The sequence below is a fragment of the Paramormyrops kingsleyae genome, chromosome 12, assembly GCF_048594095.1.
Source record: "Paramormyrops kingsleyae isolate MSU_618 chromosome 12, PKINGS_0.4, whole genome shotgun sequence".
Taxonomy (NCBI): domain Eukaryota; kingdom Metazoa; phylum Chordata; class Actinopteri; order Osteoglossiformes; family Mormyridae; genus Paramormyrops; species Paramormyrops kingsleyae.
Window position 1 is genome coordinate 31,293,600 of NC_132808.1, and position 21,021 is coordinate 31,314,620.

Here is a 21,021-nt window from a genome sequence, read left to right on the forward strand (position 1 = left end):
CTGCACATGCGCAGAAAGGCTCGATAGCACGTCTCGATAGGTAGGATTTTATGACAGAACACTGGTTCTGTGTAGCACATATGCAGGAATATATATATTTAGGAAGATAGTGCAGAAAAAAAAAAACAATTTATCGTGGTTTAAAACATTTCTTCCATCCTCCTTTAGTTAATTAAAAAATCACCACACTACACCACATAAGCTGTAAAATCGAGTTTAGCAAGTTTTCTTTTTACCATATTCTAAATCCTATGGCAGCACTCACTGCAGCCAGCCTCAACCGCCTCCGCAAAAAAACAACCCGCGCTCCACACGTTACGTCGTGACATCACCTCACAATCTACAGTACATACAATCGTCTTTTTTCTTAAAGAGATAAATTATCGTTTTGTTAATATACTGTAAATGTGTTTTTGTTTCTATTTGTCCAATTTATACATTATTGTTGTAAAAGTTGTTTTGTAATGGATTTAATGACCTATTGTCATGTGGGTTACACACGGCCAACAGAGCAGAAAGCATTCGTTACGTACAGTATGTATTTTTTGAGACGGAGCTTATAGGAGTGAAATAACCACGTGATATCGTGGTTGATATCGTAACAGTCAGACAACGGTTTCGAGGAATTTTTAAATCGCGATATTACGTTTTTCGTTACATCCCTATTAAAAGGTTTAGTCATTTATATCAAAAAGACAATTTTTAACAGTACTTGAAATGGCTTGTCTCTGTTGTGTTTTATTGAGACCATTTTGAACTGTGTCAGCTGGCCCACCTTCACTGGAGATGACAACGACGAATGCTCACTTGAAGATGAGACGTGTCACTGGATATCTCCATCAGTTCATTGAAAATGGTATAAATTTCTTTCACATACTACGGTACGATCATGAGATCTACTATGCTTATTTTCACATTTATTTTTAGCAACCGGTTCTGAGCTTAACGCCCTGCTGAAGTTCTGGTTGGGCTGGGAGACTTTCCTCTGGACAACTGGTGGAAGTGATTGATGGAACCCTACCAAGGTCATCTGCATGCTTTGAGACCCTACGTCTTCCAGCACACTAACAAGATTTCTCAACATTTAAGGCGGAGCTTTGTACCTGCATAAATACAGCAGACGCTGGATTTGGATTGGCTTAGTGTCTTTAATAGTACATACAAATAGTACATACAGGATAAATGTGTTAATTGCTGTTGCACAACACAACTACTCTGTTCCAATATCCATCATGCATAAGTCAATACAAATGATTTGTTCAGTTATTAAAACAGCTTTATTGTATTTCTGTGTATTAGTGCTGTGTTAATATCAGCTGAACAGTGGCTTGATAAATATCAATGCCATATGATTGGGAGGTTCAACAGCTTCTGTCAGTGCTGCCAGTACGTCATGGTTTAGATGGTCATCTCTGACAGGAATTATGATTCCATGGTGTCACAGTGGTGCAGTGGTTAGCCCTGTCGCCTCATAGCAAGAAGGTCCTGGGTTTGATCCCTGGGTTGTCCAGGGTGCCTTTCTGTGTGGAGTTTGCATGTTCTCCCCGTGCATGCGTGGGTTTCATCCAGGTGTTTCGGTTTCCTCCCACAGTCCAAAGACATGCAGATTAGGTAGATTGGCTACTCTACATTGCCCGTAGGTGTGAATGAGAGTGTGTTTGTCTGTGTTGGCATGCACTGGCATGCCTAAATGGAATGTGACTGCACTGTTATGCTTATAACATTAAAAGCACTACTATAAAGAGGTGTTATGCCAATTTCACACACAATTTGGTTTCTCCAAAGCACTACTGAAGTTCCACTGGAAACATTCAGTATGCAATATTCAGAAACTCCTCTCTTTAAAAGGGGATTACGGTCCAGGGAGGACATGGCTTGGATGTCAGTTTGTTCTTTAATGTGAATTATGAGAATGAGAATTATACTCCAATAAGTGTTCTGTAAATAACCACTCTTACTTTTCCAGTTCATCTCCACACAGTTCTCAGTGTGTGAGGTGTAGCTTGGTTGACCTGGAACCCAATTCTGGTAGTCCCAATTGGAACCATCTTTCCAGATGAACTTGTTGGACTGTTAGGGGAGAGAGAAGGAGAGATACCATTACATGGACACACAGGTCACCAGCCTGATGTTACTGTGAACCAGAGATAGCAATAAGGCACATGGATGTCCCAGCCCTGTTCCCATGTCTCCATCACCTGACCATCCCTATAACCACCCAACCAGATCCGTGGAGCTGAGCTGGCAGATCCCAGCAGGGAGAAGACATCCTCGTTTTCTTGGCTACTGTGCACAGAGACCAGGTGAGCCCCTGGAGCTTGACTGCAAGTAGACTGTACACAGGAACAATTAATCTGAATGCAGTATAGCAGTAATACAGATGTTGGCTTCGATTGTGAGCCTGTTTGAACCCAAGAATCTCATTTTATAGAACTACAACATGAGGCACGGTTTTTGCTTTACCTCAGCAACGTCGAAGGAGCACGGCATGTTGAAATACCGTATACAGTACTGGCCAGTTCGGTACCAGTCCTTGTGTTGTCCATCACACTGCTTTAGGGAGTTCTGATTTCCTGATGAGCACAGAAAAAAAATACCACAATTCCATGGGGCTGTGCTATGATAGAGTCCTCAACTGTGTCATCATACTGAATTCTCCCCGACATTATGATAATCATAGAGCCAAAGGTTTTGGGAAACAGCCTTGTGATGACTGTTGTGATGAATGGAATTCCCAAACTGAGCTAAACAAATCATTTGGGGCTGTTTGGATTCAGCGCTTCATGCCCCAGGCTTGTCACATGTCCGACACCCAATGACCTGTTTAAGTGACCATTAGAATGGCTCAGGAAACTGACTGACCGTCATCCATTGCAGCAGGCATGGCAGACAGGCAGAGGAGTGCAATCCCCAGCAAGCTTGGAGTCCTCATGTCTCAGTTCTTCAGTCCCACAACACCTTCCTGCAGAGCAAACCATAGGTTACAGTTCCGTTATATGGTGATTGTAACTACACCGGTCACAAGGGAGTCAACACTTCATACTGATGTTCAAATTCCCATTTTATTTTATCCTCTTCATGCAAAGAACACCGTGAAAACTATGGACGCAAAATAAAGTTTTTCAGTATAACACACACACATATGTACGTCTATACAGAAAATAAACATATCTGAAATATTTATGCAGCAAACAAAAATAATAATTACCGTGTTGCCTCTTTGACCAGTCGTAGAATGAGTCGTAGCTTGTTATTCACTGTCTATTACTAAATGCCCTTACGTGAGAGCTTCCAGTTCAAAGCCACGTCGGTCATGTGACTTAATAGCTCATTCTTATGCAAATACTTTTAAAACTTCAAATAATGTAGGCAACACCACAAACTCCTTTAAACAACACATGAAATTAATGATATTATTTTAACTCTCTTTTGGGAAATTCACTTTAACAGCGTTGTCATGGCAACATTAACACACTTCTTAGTGTCAGCTACAGTGATCTCTGATGCCATGTTGATTAACCACTTGGTTCCCCCCACCACCATGAAATTGCGGATGATATTTAGTTGTAACACTTGATGTCCAATGATTCAAAATGACACTTGACTATCAATGCTGTGAATTATGGCACTATTGCCACTAGAAATAAGGCAGGAAATTCCAGAATCCCAGAAATGTTCACATCAGTAGTTCACATCCTCCAAGGGCTCTGGAGAACCCACCATTTCTGCCCACACCACAAATACCACCATCCCCACTATTTCTGAAACTCCCAGAGATGGGCTGAAAAGCATAGGAGTACTGCCCTATAATAAACACTGAATAGCCCCAGTCCTCCAACCACTACAACACAAACATCATATGTGTGCCATGAGCAGGATTTAGACAAATATCAAAGACTGACCTTTGAAGATCTGTGACACTTCTTTCCCTTTCCCTCTGGTTCATTCTGGACCGTTTTATATACTTGTGTTGCACCCCTATTGTTCCGATCCTCGTGTGTGCCACGCCCCCTCGTTAGCCTCGTGTGGAATCCCCGTGTCTTCAGCTGTTTCTAGTTGTGTTGATTAGTTTGGTGTATTTCAGTCCGTGTCTGTGTGCCTCTCGTTAATGCGGTCATTGACGTCGTTCTCAGTATGGAATTAGAACCCTGCCAATACGTCACAAATGCCCCACGATCTGTAAACAAACCGGCTGTAAATTATAAATAACGAACAATCCGGAAACGTGCACATAATGCGGTACAAATACAAAACATACGTCTCACACAAACACAATGCGCTTTGCAAATAAAAAGCACTGCTGTCAAAGCAATATGATGCGTTTTGATAATACAAACAAAACAAAAAGAGCGTCTTCCACAAGTACTGTATAAAGACAGAATAAAACACAATGCGCTTTGCAAATAAAAAGCACTGCTGTCAAAGCAATATGATGCGTTTTGATAATACAAACAAAACAAAAAAGAGCGTCTTCCACAAGTATAAAGACAGAATAAAACCAACAAGAAACATTTCATAATTGTTATTGGTCATTTTTCACATTTTTGACGAGTATACAACAAGGCGAAACATATATTTGTGGATCACGTGACTTTTGGCACCGTTATTCCACGCCAATTGGATGAGCTCCCAGACGGCACGCGGTGCCAGAGGAGAGCAGCGTCCAATTCAGCTCATTCAGCCTTCGGTTGATGGAGCTCAAATGTTCTACCGGAGATCGGGAAGAGCGCGGGGAGCGGAGCGCCACCTATCAGCGGTCAACAGGTAAGTATTTTTAATCGATATCGTGTCATATTTTAACATAGTTAACTCTAATAACGACGTGTAACATGAATGTAATCATTTTAACCCTATTGTAGGCAATAGTTAGTTGATGTTTGTGCTACGTAAACTTGCACATGACGATTTTTTTAAATCCAGCATATGTATTTTTCATGTTAGAGTTTACTGATAATATGCTGTATTATATGATAATATCATATAATAACGTTTTTGCACACAATCGCTAGAAATTGTTGCTAGCTAACGAAGCACTGAAATAATGCGCAGTACAACTGACAGCCACCATTGCCTATGTCAAGGAGGACAGTTTTAGCTACTTTACATTTTACCTGCTAGTTTAAAACTGAAAACTGTGCCTGTGTGCAGGTGGAGTTCATTGTGACAGGCTGGTTTCACAGCCGGAAAAGCTCGGTCCCAGTTATCTCCATCATTGTTATGCAGATATACAGCTGTTTTGAACATAGTTAACCACAGTACACAGTAGCCGGTGGTCAGGATGCCTCCTGGACGCCTCCCTGGTGAGGTGTTCCGGGCTGGGAGGAGGCCCCGGGGGAGACCCAGGACACGCTGGAGAGACTATGTCTCCCGGCTGGGCTGGTAACGCCTCGGGATTCCCCCAGAGGAGCTGGACGAAGTGGCCGGGTAGAGGGAAGTCTGGGTTTCCCTGCCTAGACTGCTGCCCCCGCAACCCGACCCGGAAGGCGGTAGATGATGGATGGATGGATGAAAAACAGGTCTGCTATAGTTTTGCACAGTGATGTCACCACTTTGGCCCCCAGAAGTAACATCTGCTCCTCCTCGCTCAGATCATCATTGAGAAATGTGGATTTCCCTTGATAAAGAGATCATGTACAAGGCCACAGGAACTGGCCCGACAGAAGACTTTGAAACCCCACTTATCTGGTTTATTGGCAACGTACTGACGCAGATTCCCTGCCCGTGGGCCTTTGTATGCCACCATTACGTCATCTACACTCTGCCTGTAAGTGGATGGAATAAGGAGACACTTCTTCCTCAGCATCTCAGACAGAGGGCGACTTTATAAGACCGATCCTGGCTGCCTTCACACTGCTCATTGTCAGTGAAGAAGTTTACGTAACAACTTGAAGCTTTTGACGACCATAATATCAGCTACAAGGCTGTACTGTGAGAGATGGTGCCAGTAATCGTCTATGGATGGGCATTCGAAAACTCCCATGCACAACAGAATGGCCAGGAAAGATTCATTTTTATGAGAGGTGGTTTTTATGGGATCTCCAACAAATTAGCGTGGTTAGAAATAATGTTGAACCATCTCATTAGTGAACATCATCTTGAAGTACTGCAGCGGTGTTTCAATTTCATCTGGGGGGTCAAATGTGGAATCTGGCACAGGTATTGACTCAATGTCCTGCCTTTTCCATGGTGGCCTTCTGTGATCCAACTCGCATTCATCTTCTGCCTCTGTCTTACTGACTGTTATTAGACAGTTTTTACCTTTGTTAGCTATTTTCCTTTTTTTGGTGGTGGTGGTAGTTGAACGTCCTGGTCTTGATCCTCATCCAAGGACGTAAAATCATCAGAATCGGAGTGGGAAGGAAATCCGGGTCTGCTATTCTGTCGTCGTCACTATCAGCGCACCCTTCAGCATCAGACAGCGCAGGGTTTTCAGGTACTAGTGCCATTTCAGGGCTTCCTGCCTATTGCCTTAGAATGTCCTGGTGTCCATCTACATAATATATAAACAACACACACTGAGGTGCTTTTCATGAAATATCTATCTAAAAATATTGCAATAATTATTTTATTGCATTATATTATTATGAATTCAGTGATTACATTGTAAAATTATAGGAAATGTAATGAAATAGCACTACATGTACATGAACAGAATGAATAGAACACTGCTATCCTTATATATTTTTGATAGCATTTGTAGTAAAATAATTACCCACAAACTGGCATCTCTACCATTTGACACAGCGTTTTAAAAAATTTTTCTCCATCATAATTTTTTTTTGTGTGTGTTGGGGGGTGGTTATTGTGAACCATTCGCTTAAATAACCCCTCTGAATTTATTTTTTATTGAAAATATCCACTTACTTTCGAATCTGCTTACGGTATTTCCAACAACTTGGAGGGAGTCTTCAAAATTCTTTGTCTGCGCATGAGATCGCTGCAGTGGTGCCTCTATTTTTGCACCACAGTACCATCTGGTGTATTTTCTGACTACTGCATGCTCTCCAAGCATGGAACTGAATGCCCAGCCCAGTATTGTAATGCAACACGCAGCGCATTTAAAAGGGCGTCGCCATTTAAATGGTCTACCATTTGGTGGAGCAGACACATAAAGGGTAATCCCTATTGGGGTCACGGGGACCGGAGCCTATCCTGGTAAGTATGGGCACATGGCGGGGACAAACCCTGGGCCGGCGCCAACACACCACAGGTCACACACACACAATCGCATCACTCACACCTTACGGGGCCAATTTAGTGTCACCAATTAACCTATAGTGCATGTCTTTGGACAGTGGGAGGAAACACACACCAACACGGGCAGAGCAGGCAAACTCCACGAGGAAATGCCCCACGGCCGACCCGGGAATCGAACCCTGGACCTTCTTGTGAGGCAACAGCGCTAACCACTGCGCCACCATGCTGCCCTAGTAAAAGCACTTGTTCAACTTAATTGATCTGACCTGATAAAGGTAATATCACACTGTAATAAAACAAGAGTTATCAATAACAGGTGGTGTACCTCTTCACTGTTGGGTTCAGTCACAGGATGCTGAATAGTCCCCATTACCCATAACTGATTTGGAGTCTAATTTTCCTCGGTTCTAATTGGGTGGTTATCCCAACCAATTGGAATGGCATCCAGGGCAGCTTGCAATCTAGGCACAAACACGTAGTGGCAACAGAAGAGGTGCATTGTGTTTGACAGGTCAAGAAAACCATCACCCACTAGTGAGTGAAGCACGTCGTAGCAGATGTTTGTGACGGCACACCACAGGTCTCTCCACAACCTTTCAATCCTGGAAGGAGAGTCATATTAGTAAAAATATAATGCAGAGCCATGTTGTTATAGCTTCTCGTCTGAAGAAGAAGCCTTTAAAAATTTGCAGCATTTAATTAGTCTAGTTAGCAGTAAAATACTATATCCTGGTAGTTCTGAGAAATTTTGTTCAAAGCAGTGTACTATAGCGTCTCTAAATGTCATATATACTCAATACAAGGTGGGGCTCCTTCACTATTTTATGGGGGGATAAAGATAAAGACATTTCAATAAAGATCAGATTAGTCCATGTTCCTGTAACTGCACTTTCCTGAGGAAATCCAAATTCATCACCTGACTGTTGAGAAAAGGCCAGTGCCATTGACAGGTTGTTGTTGGCAGCACCCAGATACACGATCTGTTAGAAATATGTAAATAATGTGGGTTTAAATAATCATAATGTTCAGTGATGTGTACATGCTGTTACGTGCCCTGCAGGATGAGTTGGTCATGCAAGGAATCCTGCCAGAGCCTGGAGATCTCTCGGGTGTTGCACCTTGCCCAGCCTGGTCGCCTACGACGGCGGAAGCCGGAGGCCCGAGGTCTCGGCCTCGCATGGATCCCAGGGATCCCGGCTCGTCTAAGGAGGATCTCCTCCTTACTAATCGGCTTAGGGAAACCGAGTTGGAGATCAAGAGACAGGACTGCCAGGCCCAACTCTTACGGATTAGGGCTTTGGAGTTGGAAGCTGAGCGGGACGCTGCCGTGCAAAGGGCAAGGGTAGGCCAGCCACAGCCTGTTCCTCTGCCATGCAAGGTAAGCACGCCCCTTGAAACTGCTCGCTCCACCGCTCATGCCGGTGTAGGCTCGAGAACGTGCGTCCTTGTCCTCAGTCTCCGCTGGGTCTAACTCGATCCCTTGAGAGGGAGAACATTGGATTTGACGTGAGTCGCCATATTGGACTCATACCCATATTTCGAGAGAACGAAGTAGACGCCTATTTCCCTATCTTCGAGCGCATCGCAACCACTTTGAATTGGCCCAGGCACCGTTGGTCGCTTCTGCTTCAATGCAAACTCGTAGGGAAAGCTCAGGAGGTATGTTCGGCTCTTGGATTAGAACAGAGTCTAGATTATGATGTGGTGAAGGCCACTGTCTTAAAGGCTTATGAGTTAGTGCCCGAAGCATACCGGCAGAACTTTCGGAAACTTTGTAAATCCGCCCAGCAAACCCACGTGGAATTCGCTCGGGAGAAGTCACTCCTCTTTGATAAATGGTGTACCGCTAGTGGTGTGACTGACTTTGATCATCTTAAAGAGCTGCTTTTGTTAGAGGAGTTTAAAAACTGTGTACCTGATCGTGTGGTTATCTATTTGAATGAACAAAAGGTGACGTCTCTTGTGGAAGCCGCCACCCTCGCTGATTAATTCGTACTGACCCATCGAACCGTGTTTGTTCCTACCCCTATGCCTCGTAAACTCCACCCTAGATCGGTGCCGACCCCTGAGACGGCTGTTTCTACCCCACGCGTAGAAACCAGGGAATGTTTCTACTGTCATGAAGTTGGTCATCTCATATCTGTTTGTCCTGCGCTTCGGCGCAAGAATACTCGTTTGGCTGTTAGGAAGGTAGGCTACATGTTGCCGATCGTGTTGATGTTCTGCCTCCAGCCCACTCTGTTGAACCTGCCTTCCAACCATTTGTATTTCCTGGTTTTGTTTCGTTCGATGATGCCGATGTAAATACCCCTGTGACTATTTTGCTTGACACTGGGGCTGCTCAGTCATTTATACTGGATAATGTGTTGCCCTTTACTGACTTGACATACACTGGTTGTGATGTTCTTATGCAAGGTATAGAGTTAGGAACGGTGAGAGTGCCTCTGCACCAAGTGTATTTGAAAACCGATGAATTCTGTGGTTTTGTTAAAGTGGCTGTTCGACCTCGTCTCCCTGTTTCGGGTGTTACGTTCATTTTGGGGAACGACATAGCGGGAGGAAAGGTAGTTCCACTACCTGAGGTAGCGTCAGATCCAGGGTGCTGCTCTGACAATTTGGATGTTGAATATCCTGCTGTATTCCCCACTTGTGTTCTCACTCGGTCCCAGGCTCGAAAATTTGCAGACATTGAGCTGGCTGCTACCCTTATGTCTGACTCCCCTCTAGCAACTTCTTCATTGTGCGATTTTGACACCCCTGTTGCTCGCCCTGTCCTTGATCCCCCTGAAGTTCCCTCCTGTCATGCCCCGATCGTCCGCTCCTCTCATGTGCCATGCCCCCTCGTTAACCTCATGTGGAATCCCAGTGTTTTACAGCTGTTTCTGATTGTTGTCATTTGTTCATTGTATTTAGTCCGCGTTTCCGTTTGTTTCCCCAGTCCGGTCATTGACGTTGTGATGTTGTGTTGTTTTGCGTGCTCTGTGTTTTGGGATTAAACTCCGTATTCCCCGATCCCTGGCTTCCGTTCGCCTGCTTCCCCGCTCCGCGCTACACGCGACCATAACAGAATGACCGGACTCCGCAAGAAAACACCTCAGATCGGTGAGGCTGAATACCTCGACCTCACTGACGAGGTTTTATATTGGCTAAATCAGCCCGAAATCCGGGATGATCCCGTACTACGGGCTATAGCCAGCCAGAGCAGGGACGTCTTAGAAGAGATGTCCCTGCCCGGAGACGCGCACCTTGTGAGGGAGGTGCGCGACAACGTGCGGCAGCTTCGGGAAGGAGCCGCCGCGTTCATGACAAGACGGGTTGCCATGGACAGCGGACTGCCAGACTGCTGCCAGCACGGATCGCCCCCGACACCGCTTCCCCCAGCACGGAGGAAGAAGCGGAGAGGCAGGAGACGGGAGGACACGCATGAGGTCTGTCTAGGGGCCGTCTACCTTTCCGCCGCTTGCCCTGCTGCGCATAAGGAGAATCCCCGCCCGATTCTCCACCCGGCGGTGTTCGCGGGTGACGTCACCGCCGCTTCGCTGCCCAAGCCTGAGCCAGCAGCCTGCCCCTTCTTCGGGACACGCCTGGCCCTTAAAGGGGCCAGGTCCATTAAGGACGCTATCCCGCGAGTTCCGCGTTTTCGGAAGCGGGCAGCGCCCCCCGTGGTTCCTGAGGCTGCAGCGCCCCCCGTGGTTCCTGAGGCTGCAGCGCCCCCCGTGGTTCCTGAGGCTGCAGCGCCCCCCGTGGTTCCTGAGCCACTGCCCTGCCTGGAGACGGCCAGGAGATTCTTCACCCTCCAAGGTCTCTACTGGCGGGTGGTGGGTGAACCCGCCCTAAGGGGCTCCCTGGAGGCAATCGCGCTCCTGGAGCAGCTGCGGAGGGAGTTCGCAGCAGTGACCCCTGAGTCCCCGCTCCAGCAGCTGATTCTTGCAGAGGAGACCTTGAGGGAGCTGCTCCGTTTGCGTTCGGAGCTGGCTCCTCCCGCGCCTGCAGAGGCGCCCGTGTCATCTCCTGCTCCTGCGGCACCCCCAGAGGCGCCTGCTGCGACCCCCGAGGTCCCCGTCGCCCCTGTGTTGCCTGTTCAGCTCCTCGAGGCCCCTGCTCTGTTCCCCGAGGTACCTGTGATGCCTGCAGCGCCCACTGAGGCTGCTGAGCCAGCGGCTGCTGCCCCTCCCGAGGCCCCGGTCCAGGCGTCTCCTGAGCTCCCCGCGGCCCCTGAGCTCCCCGCAGCCCCTGAGCTCCCAGCTCAACCCCCTGTGGCGCCCCCTGTTGGCCATGTGCCGGCAGTGCCCGCTGTGGCGCCCGCTGTGGCGCCCCCAGTGACTCCCGTGCTCCCTGTGACTCCCGTGCTCCCTGTGACTCCCGTGTTCCCCGTGACTCCAGTGCTCCCAGCTCAGTCCCCTGTTGCTACTGCTGCTGCTATGGCGCCCCCTGTTGACCCGCCACCCGAGGCCCTTTCTGCACCCCCTGAGCTCCCCGCGGCCCCTGAGCTCCCCATGGCTCCCGAGGCCCCTGTCCCTGAGGAGGTCCCTGACTGCTGCCCTGATGCTCCTCCCTCCATAGTGGAGTCGGAGGGGGACCTTGAGTGGGATCCCGCGGGGATTGCCTTGGTTTCCCCCGTGGCTTCCCCTGTGACTGCCCCCGTGACTTCCCCTGTGACTCTGCCACCGTCACCCCGGTGTGACAGACCCCAGCCGGGTCCCCGCCTCTCGGTCTCCCGGAAGGGGAGGGGACACCTGCGCGGGGGTCGGGTCCCGCCCACCCTACCCCCCGGCTCGCCTGCGGTCCCCCTGGCTGCGGCTCGGCGGCTGCCTGCAGTCCCCCTGGCTTCGGCTCGGTGGTCGCCTCCGGTCCCGCCTCCGGCGCCTTGTCGGCCGGCTGCGGTCCCGCCTCCGACGCCTCGTCGGTCGACTGCGGGTCCCCTGCCTCCGACTCGTCGGTCGCCTACGCCTTGGCCGGCGGCGGCTGCGTCTTCGCCTGCCGCGGCTGCTGCTCCCTCCTTCCCTCCGCCTGTGTCCCCTTCATCTTCCTCCTTGACTCCTCCTTTGCTCCCTTCGCCTTCCTCCTCCTCACCTTCGGCCTTCCCTCCTGCTCCCTCCTCGCGGTCGCCTGTGGCCCCTGCGGCTTCCGCCCCTCGCCTGCTGGGGTTCCCTCCGGCTCCCTGTTTCCCCCCGCCCTTTGCCTTTGTGCCCCCTGTGTCTGCTCCTCGTCCTCCTGTTTCTCCTTCGTTCGCTCCTGGCCCCTTCGTTCCTCCCGTTGGTGTTTCCCCTGGGTCTCCGTTGTTGCCCCTGTGTCTCTCCCTGGTGTCCTATCCTGCCTCCGCTGTCGAGAAGACAGACTTAAAGAACCACCCCACTGCGTGCGTTTTTTACGACCGCGATCAAGTGCGGAAAGTGTCCCCTCCAGACCTTGACATCTCGTTACCCTCGGTTGTTCGCAGGTGGTTTCTATTTCTCCTGATTCTCAGTTCTTTTGTTTTTGGGTGCTTTGATTGTGCAAATCTCGATTGTGATTGCGAACTCCTGTCGGGTTCGCTCTTGTGTGGGGGGGTGTTACGTGCCGTAAGTTCCAGGGTGAGCCCTGCAGAATCTCCGGACCTCCCTCCTTCGTCGTCATTCGCCAGCTGCATCTTGGCTCCGCCTTGCTGACCAGACCCCGCCCACGGCTCCTCCAATGCGTCGCGCGTCACTTCCTGGTTCCCGGAGTGAAAAGCCGGACAGCAAGACCCTTCGAGAGCTCTGCTCATATTTTGGATTGTTTTTGGTTAGCTTATTGATTGACTATTGTGTATGATGTGTTTTGGTTTCTCGGTTTACGATTTCTCGCTTTGCCCCTTCTCTACTTCTGCCCTGGTTTTGTTTGCTTTCTGGTTTTCGATCTTTCGCCCGGTTTTTGGTTTACGACTTCGCGCGCCCCTCGGACTCTGACGCTTTGCTCTGTATATGTGCTGTGTGTGTGTGTCTGGTGCGTCGGGAGTGGTTGCCGTTTTGTTTGATATACTTTGTGTGCACTAATTTGGTTAGGGAGTTAGGTATAGGTTTTGTTGTTTCTGTGTTCTTTGGTAGTTCAGTTGGATTTGGGTTTCGTTCAGTAGTTGGGGTTTTGTTCATTGTTTTGGCCATAATCACTCCTGAAGCTCTTGCACCAGGTTTGCTGTTCTGTGTCTGTCGCGTGTAAATAAAATAAGAAAAAATATATAAAAACACACCCCTTTGTCCACGTGTGTTCCCTTGTGCACCACACCCTGTGTTTCCCTTATTCCCCATTCCCCTTTCCCTTCCTCTGTACGCCCCAACCCTAGACTGGGGTTCGTAACAATACATGCATCATACCTTTCTTGTGAAGTCATGAATGGCAAAGATCACAATATTGTACCTAATCACATTAAAGTACATCATGCAAAATATAATTCAACAGGAAACTGTTAAAACATGTTTCACACCATATCAGCTTATGCTTGGAGTCTGTGAAGCAGAGATTTTGGGCCAGGTGTTGAATACGTCCGCCGCACAACACATCCTATCTGGTTCGGGCGAGAGAGGACGCCAAGAGTATCCACACGGTGCATGGAAGACCTCACCCTGTCCCAGTGCACCAGATGCCCTCTTGCCTGCAAGCTCCCCTTCACTAGCCAGTATCCAGCGTGAGGCATCTGCTTTATTTCAATGACTAAATGGTCAAGTTCCTCATCAGAACATGTGCTGTACTGTGCTCTGACAGATGTCTGATTCTGACCATCTGGGGTTTTGGCCAATCCTTTACAGCTTTAGCCTTGTCCTCATCCATCCCCACTCCTCCTGGTTGGATCAGGTACCCCAGGAACTTAACCATAGATCCTCACACTTTGCGTAGGAGGCGGCGCTGGAGAACCTGGCATACGTGATGAACATGTTCCATGGGCATGGAGTGAATGAAAATAATTGTACATGTTCACAAAACTAGTGCAGCAGGTCAGCCAGGACTTTGTTCATGAATGTCTGAAAGACCGAAGAACTGTTCACTGACCCACCCCCCTCTTGGATCCGGTTGTAGGCACTGCCCAGATTCAATTTGGTAAAGACCTGAGCTGCTTCCACCCAGAGTGGATGAGTAGGAGCGGTTCCCACCATTTCACCGCGATGTTGTTCAGGACCCGGTAATCGATACATGGGTGCAGACCTGTGTCTTTACAAAGAAGAATCTGGAGGCGCCCAGAGGGATGGGCAGGCATATTATACCTTGAACGGGGAAACCAGACATGGGAGACGCCAACTACCACGGGGGAAGAACAGAGCGACACTATCAGAGAGACTTGGAGGGGTTACTGCACAGATGACACTGACCAGACTGGGGAGCGAAAGGAGAAGCAGACTAATATACAGGGACTAACAGTCAGACAGGTATGATTGAATGAGTGGGATGACCAAGGGGCCAAAACAGAGCACAACAGACAGACCCTGACAAACGTAAGAACTGCCAATGACATAATGTGGTAAGTTAATGTAACTGACCAATAATGTAATAACCGAGTCTGCATAACGTACCAGCCAATAATGCATTTAAAGTGATGCTTCTGGCAGTTAATTAATAAGAATGCAGTCACTGTTAATATTTATCCATTTTATTTGGCATGGGTTCAGCAAAGCATTTCAAAATTGTGATTCTTTACTGATCTTGCACATTGCATGAATCTTCATGCGTCGCCTGATGTTAAGCCATGCTGTAGAGTCCTTCCAGTGTTTCAATTGTCCGGCTCCCGCTGCCACTTGTGCCGCTTGAAGGCACAAATGAAAGGCTTCCGCTTCATGCACTGATCATCATTCCATTCTCCCAAGTCTGAAAGAAATCACATGAAGCAAACCCTCTATACTACTATAGATTCATGTTTTATGCCAATTAACACAATGCGTTTCTCAAAGCACTACTGAAGTTCCACAGGAAACATTCAGTATTCAACTCCTCTTCTCATTAAAAGAGGTCCAGGGAGGAGATGGCTTGTCCATCAGTTTGTTCTTTAATGTTTCTGCTGGAAAAACACACACTCGTCCAAAGTGAACATTTGGTCAATATATTACTCCAGTGACTATTCTGTAACCATTTTCCATGCTTCCCTCCACCATTCTCCCATCTACACCGCTCCCCTTTCTTACTTCTCCAGTTCATCTCGACACAGCCCTCAACATTACTGGCACCATCTGGTTGACCTGGAACCCAGTTCTCAAAATTCCAAGAAGAACCATCTGTCCAGATGAAGTCATTTGACTGTCAGGGGAGAGTGAGAAGGAACAGTATCACTGTTGGACACAGGTCACCAGCCTGATATTACCATCCCTGGTACACAGTAACGTTACAAGGCACATGGATGTCCCAGCCCTGTTCCCATGTCTCCATCACCTGGCCATCCCTTTGACCACCCAACCAGGTCCGTGGTGAGCGGGGGTTGAATTTCAACACGATGGCCAAGGCATCGGCATTTGCTTGTTCACTGTGCACGGAGAGCAGGTGACTCCCTGAAGCTTTTTGACTGCAAGCAGACTGGTACAGAACAACAATTAATCTGAATGCAGTATAGCCGCAATACAGATGTCGGCTGATTGAGATACTATTAGAATGGAATCCTTAGGTTCATCTACAGAACCACTACAAAGTGAGGCACCTGGGGGACTGTTTGGGCTTTACCTCAGCATCAGAGAAGGAGAGTGGCGTGCTGAAATACCGTATACAGTAGCGGCCAGTTTGGTACCAGTGGCTGTAGCGGTCATCACCACAGTACTTTGGGAAGTTGTTGTAGTCTGATGGAGCACAGAAAACAATTCCATGGGGCTGTGCTATGATCAAGAGTCCTCATCTGTCTCATACTGAATTCTCCATGACATTATGAGGTTTTGGGAAACAGCCTTCACCTACGACTGTTGTGATGCATAGAATTCTCAAACTGAACTAAACAAATCATTTGGGGCCTGTTTGGATTCAGTGCTGAATGTCCCAGGCTTGTCACATGTCTGAAACCCAATGACCTGTTTAAGTGACCATTAGAATGGCTCAGGAAACTGACTGACCGTCATCCATTGCAGCAGGCATGGCAGACAGGCAGAGGAGTGCAATCCCCAGCAAGCTTGGAGTCATCATGTCTCAGTTCAGTCCCACAACACCTCCCTGCAGAGCAAACCAGAGGTTAGTTACTTTATCCCTGATACCATGTTGTTTAACCACTTGGTTCTCCCCACCCACCCTGAAATTGGTGTTCAACATCATTCAAAGTGACACTTGTTAAAGCGATCGTCAATGCTGTGAATTATGGCCCTACTGCCACTGGAAAGATGACAACCCTGAAAGGAGGGAGGAAATTCCAGAGAAATGTCTTGTATTGTCAGTGGTTCTCAAATTGTGCACACCACCTCAGAATATATTTTGGCTCACAGTATAAATGGAGAGAACTCCATATACCACTAGAGGGAGGAGCCTCACATACTATTGTGTAAGAACAGGGTCATATGATCAGCAGGAGTCGACACTGAATAGACAACATCTAATGATATTAAGCTACTCTGGCAACTACCAATGAGGACAGAAATTACATGCATATCCCTAAATGGAGGCAAATGCATACAAATATGCAAGAATATACAACACACACAAATGATCACTTTATTGGACCCCATACAGCCAGAGTCCACACCAAAACACAAACATAATGCAATCAAAAGCAAGAGAAGGTCACACAATTATGGTTCCCCGTAGCCTATAGATATGGTTGTGCAGAACCCACTACTTTCACTCACCCCTTAGGTACCACTGTCCCCACTACTTGGGCAGTGGTGGCTTGATAGTTAGGGTAGCGCACTTGTAATTGAAAGATTGCAGGTTCGAATCCCCCACCAGCAAGTCACCACTGAGGTACCCTGAGCAAGGTACCGTCCCCAAGCACTGCTCCCCGGGCGCCGACTTAGCTGCCCCCTGCTATGTCACGAAAGTCACATATGGGTCAAATGCAGAGGACACATTTCATTGTTGCGCACTGTCTGCTGTGGTGTGTTGACAATGACCACTGATCACTTAATTCTAAATTCTACTTCTGAAACACCCAGAGTTCAGCTGAAAAGCATAGCAGGACCACCCTCTAACAAACACTGAACACCCCTAGTCCTCCAGCCACCACAATACAAACATCCTACTGTACATGTGCTACAAGCAAGATTTGGACAACTTACCTGTGAAGATCTGTGACTCTTCTTTCTCTTTCCCTCTGGTTCATTCTGGACCATTTTATATACTTGTGTTGCACCCCTATTGTACGGATCCTCGTGTGTGCCACGCCCCCTCGTTTGCCTCGCGTGGAATCCCAGTGTCTTCAGCTGTTTCTAGTTGTGTTCATTAGTTTGGTGTATTTAGGTCCGTGTCTGTGTGCCTCTCGTTAATGCGGTCATTGACGTCGTTCTGTGTATGGAGTTAGAACCCTGCCAATACGTCACAAATGCCCCACGATCTGTACACAAACCGAATGTAATTTATAAATAACGAGCAATCCGCAAACGTGCACATCATGCTGTACAAATACAAAACATACATCTCACACAAACACAATGCGCTTTGCAAATACAAAACACTGCTGTCAAAACAATATAATGTGTTTTGATAATACAAACAAAACAAAAAGAGCGTCTATGGCAGCCCTATTCAATAGGCGGCCCACGGGCCAAAACCGGCCCATCAGTCATTTTGGACCGGCCCGCTGACTACCTCTTATTTATTAAATAGCTGCGATTTAACTGTAAGCGCGACAGTTTATAACATTTTACGGGACGTCGCGCAGCTGTTTACGCTCTTGATGGAAGGTTTATGACAGTTTACAACAGCGGGAACATGTCGCATTCAAAAGAGAAAAGACGTAAGGTTGACAGCGAAAATAGAAAATTTAACAACGAGTGGACTGATAAGTATGCACACATACAAAATGCTGAGGGAAAACCCATGTGCCTTGTCTGTCTTGTCATATGCTCGGTAAATAAAGAATACAATGTGCGGAGGCACTTCAAGACTTTAGAAGTCAGCAGTTTGTTTGTGATTTTTTTGAAGTTATGTTTGTTCTTATTTGTACAATATGATATCGTTATTACTGTTTATGTGAGTTTATGACTGTGACATTTGCTCTTATTTGCACAAAATTGTAATTATTGTTTTCTAGGCTTTATTTTATTTAAGCAAAAGCAAATACTGTCACTGTGAGTTTGTGACTCAGATGTCTGTTAAAATTAAAGCTGGCTGTGTTTTGCAGTTTTTATTATTTGCACTAGAAGCCAGTGGTTAATGCTATTTGACTCATTTAAATAAAATGTTGAAAATGCAGTGGTGCTTTGTATTAATGGGGTACAATACAAGAAATACAGAGAAATGTGCGGCCCACTGGCAAAAGCCGTATGACAATTTGGCCCAATGAAAAATCTAATTGAATACCCCTGGTCTATGGTATCAAGTAAATGGCTGTATTGTCAGTAGAACGCTGGTTGTTGTTATGTATCAGATAAAACATGAGTTTTGTCTGTAATAAAACGGAAGATGTGACTGAACTGTAGCGCGTGAGCGCGTGCTGGAGCTCCACGTGAGAGTCGCGCGCGCGCACACACACACAGCGCGTTTACATCGCAACGAGTCCCGTATGTGTTTTTCAGAATCAGCTTTATTCGCTGAGTGTGCTGGTGCACACAAGGAATTTGTTTCCGGCAGCTGGAGACTTTCTAGTACACAGACAATAAATGAGACTATACAAACAATAAATTATACTATTAAGCAGTTACTTCTGTTTTCTGCACATAATTACTCAAATACTTTCACATACAGAAGAATCAATATTATCTGCACGTGTTTCGTTTCTGTGCGTTACAGCGCTTCTGAGTTATTACAAATGAAATAATAGTCGTCACGCAGGACTAACGTAGGGTTAGTAGTAATATTCTCAGAGTCGTGGTCTCGGCTGGTCTCGAAATAAAATCCCGAGTCCGATTTGTTCGTGTCCATGACAAGACCGAGTACAAATACGTCCGATTACGATTCCGAGACCGGAACCGAGTACTACCACACTACTCTTTCCTTTTTATAGTTCTGCATGGATCTAGTTTGTTCATGTTGAATATTTTAATTCTTCATTACCTGCAGAGTGTGAAAGTTCCATATAGTGTGCTTGAGGAACTAGGTTAGTATTTATTTTCATGGGTTAGAAAGTATACATTGGTTTTAACTTTGTTCCTTCTCTTCCAGAAACCGGACTATGCCCACATACAAACGGCTGCAAAGAACCTAATTGGCAGGGTTCTAACTCCATACTGAGAACGACGTCAATGACCGCATTAACGAGAGGCACACAGACACGGACCTAAATACACCAAACTAATCAACACAACTAGAAACAGCTGAAGACACGGGGATTCCACACGAGGCAAACGAGGGGGCGTGGCACACACGATGATCGGAACAATAGGGGTGCAACAAAAGTATATAAAATGGTCCAGAATGAACCAAAGGGAAAGGGAAAAAAGAGTCATAGATCTTCACAGGAGGTCAGTTGTCCAAATCTTGTTTATGGCACATGTAGGATGTTTGTTTTGTAGTGGTTGGGGGACTAGGGGTGTTCAGTGTTTGTTAGAGGGTGGTCCTGCTATGCTTTTCAGCTGAGCTCTGGGTGTTTCGGAAGTAGTGGGGACAGTGGTACCTGAGGGGTGGGTGAAAGTAGTGGGCTCTGCACAACCATATCTATAGGCTACTGGGGAACCATAATTGTGTCTGGCTTTCTCTTGCTTTTGATTGCATTATGTTTGTGTTTTGGTGTGGACTCTGGCTGTATGGGGTCCATTAAAGTGATCATATGTGTCTGTTGTATATTCCTGCATATTTGTATGCATTTGCCTCCATTTAGGGATATGTATGTAATTTCTGTCCTTATTGGTAGTTGCCAGAGTAGCTTAATATCATTAGATGCTGTCTATTCAGTGTTGACTTGTGCTGATCATATGACCCTGTTCTTAAACAATAGTATGTGAGGCTCCTCCCTCTAGTGGTATATGGAGTTCTCTCCATTTATACTGTGAGCCAAAATATATTCTGAGGTGGTGTGCACAATTTGAGAACCTCTGACAATACAAGACATTTCTCTGGAATTTCCTCCCTCCTTTCAGGGTTGTCATCTTTCCAGTGGCAGTAGGGCCATAATTCACAGCATTGACGATCGCTTTAACCAGTGTCACTTTGAATGATGTTGAATAACAATTTCAGGGTGGGGGAGAACCAAGTGGTTAAACATGGTATCAGGGATCATCATAAAGTAACTAACCTCTGGTTTGCTCTGCAGGAAGGTGTTGTGGGACTGAAGAACTGAGACATGAGGACTCCAAGCTTGCTGGGGATTGCACTCCTCTGCCTGTCTGCCATGCCTGCTGCAATGGATGACGGTCAGTCAGTTTCCTGAGAGCCATTCTAATGGTCACTTAAACAGGTCATTGGGTGTTGGACATGTGACAAGCCTGGGACATTCAGCACTGAATCCAAACAGCCCCAAATGATTTGTTTAGCTCAGTTTTGAGAATTCCATGCATCACAACAGTCGTAGGTCAAGGCTGTTTCCCAAGACTTTTGACTCCATGATCATCATAACGTCAGGGAGAATTCAGTATGAGATGGATTAGGACTCTTGATCATAGCACAGCCCCATGGAATTGTGTTTTCTGTGCTCCATCAGACTACCACAACAAGTTCCCAAAGTACTGTGGTGATGACCGCTACAGCCACTGGTACCAAACTGGCCGCTACTGTATACGGTATTTCAGCACACCACTCTCCTTCTCTGATGCTGAG

General features: G+C 47.0%; 2 protein-coding genes and 1 long non-coding RNA gene across 3 annotated transcripts in view; 2 read left to right on the forward strand and 1 right to left on the reverse strand.

The window, feature by feature from the left end:
* LOC140593549 (lectin-like) overlaps positions 1-21,021 on the forward strand; it is a 34,799-nt gene that overhangs the window by 12,835 nt on the left and 943 nt on the right. Inside the window, exons 2-3 of the mRNA XM_072718478.1 lie at positions 20,519-20,618; positions 20,906-21,021. Coding sequence (XP_072574579.1) covers positions 20,549-20,618; positions 20,906-21,021 — 186 coding nt within the window. The 5' untranslated portion in view covers positions 20,519-20,548. The remainder of the gene's footprint in view (positions 1-20,518; positions 20,619-20,905) is intronic.
* Positions 742-1,165, forward strand: LOC140593567 (uncharacterized). Its single transcript, XR_011993957.1, has 2 exons — positions 742-856; positions 928-1,165. It is a non-coding gene; the product is annotated as an uncharacterized lncRNA (long non-coding RNA).
* LOC140577701 (lectin-like) lies at positions 14,782-17,743 on the reverse strand. Its single transcript, XM_072697949.1, has 6 exons — positions 17,388-17,743; positions 16,236-16,332; positions 15,856-15,968; positions 15,571-15,711; positions 15,327-15,438; positions 14,782-15,012 (listed from the first exon to the last, which is right to left on the reverse strand). Exons 2-6 carry the CDS (start codon positions 16,303-16,305, stop codon positions 14,918-14,920), a joined length of 531 nt encoding a protein of 176 aa, XP_072554050.1. The 5' UTR covers positions 16,306-16,332; positions 17,388-17,743; the 3' UTR covers positions 14,782-14,917.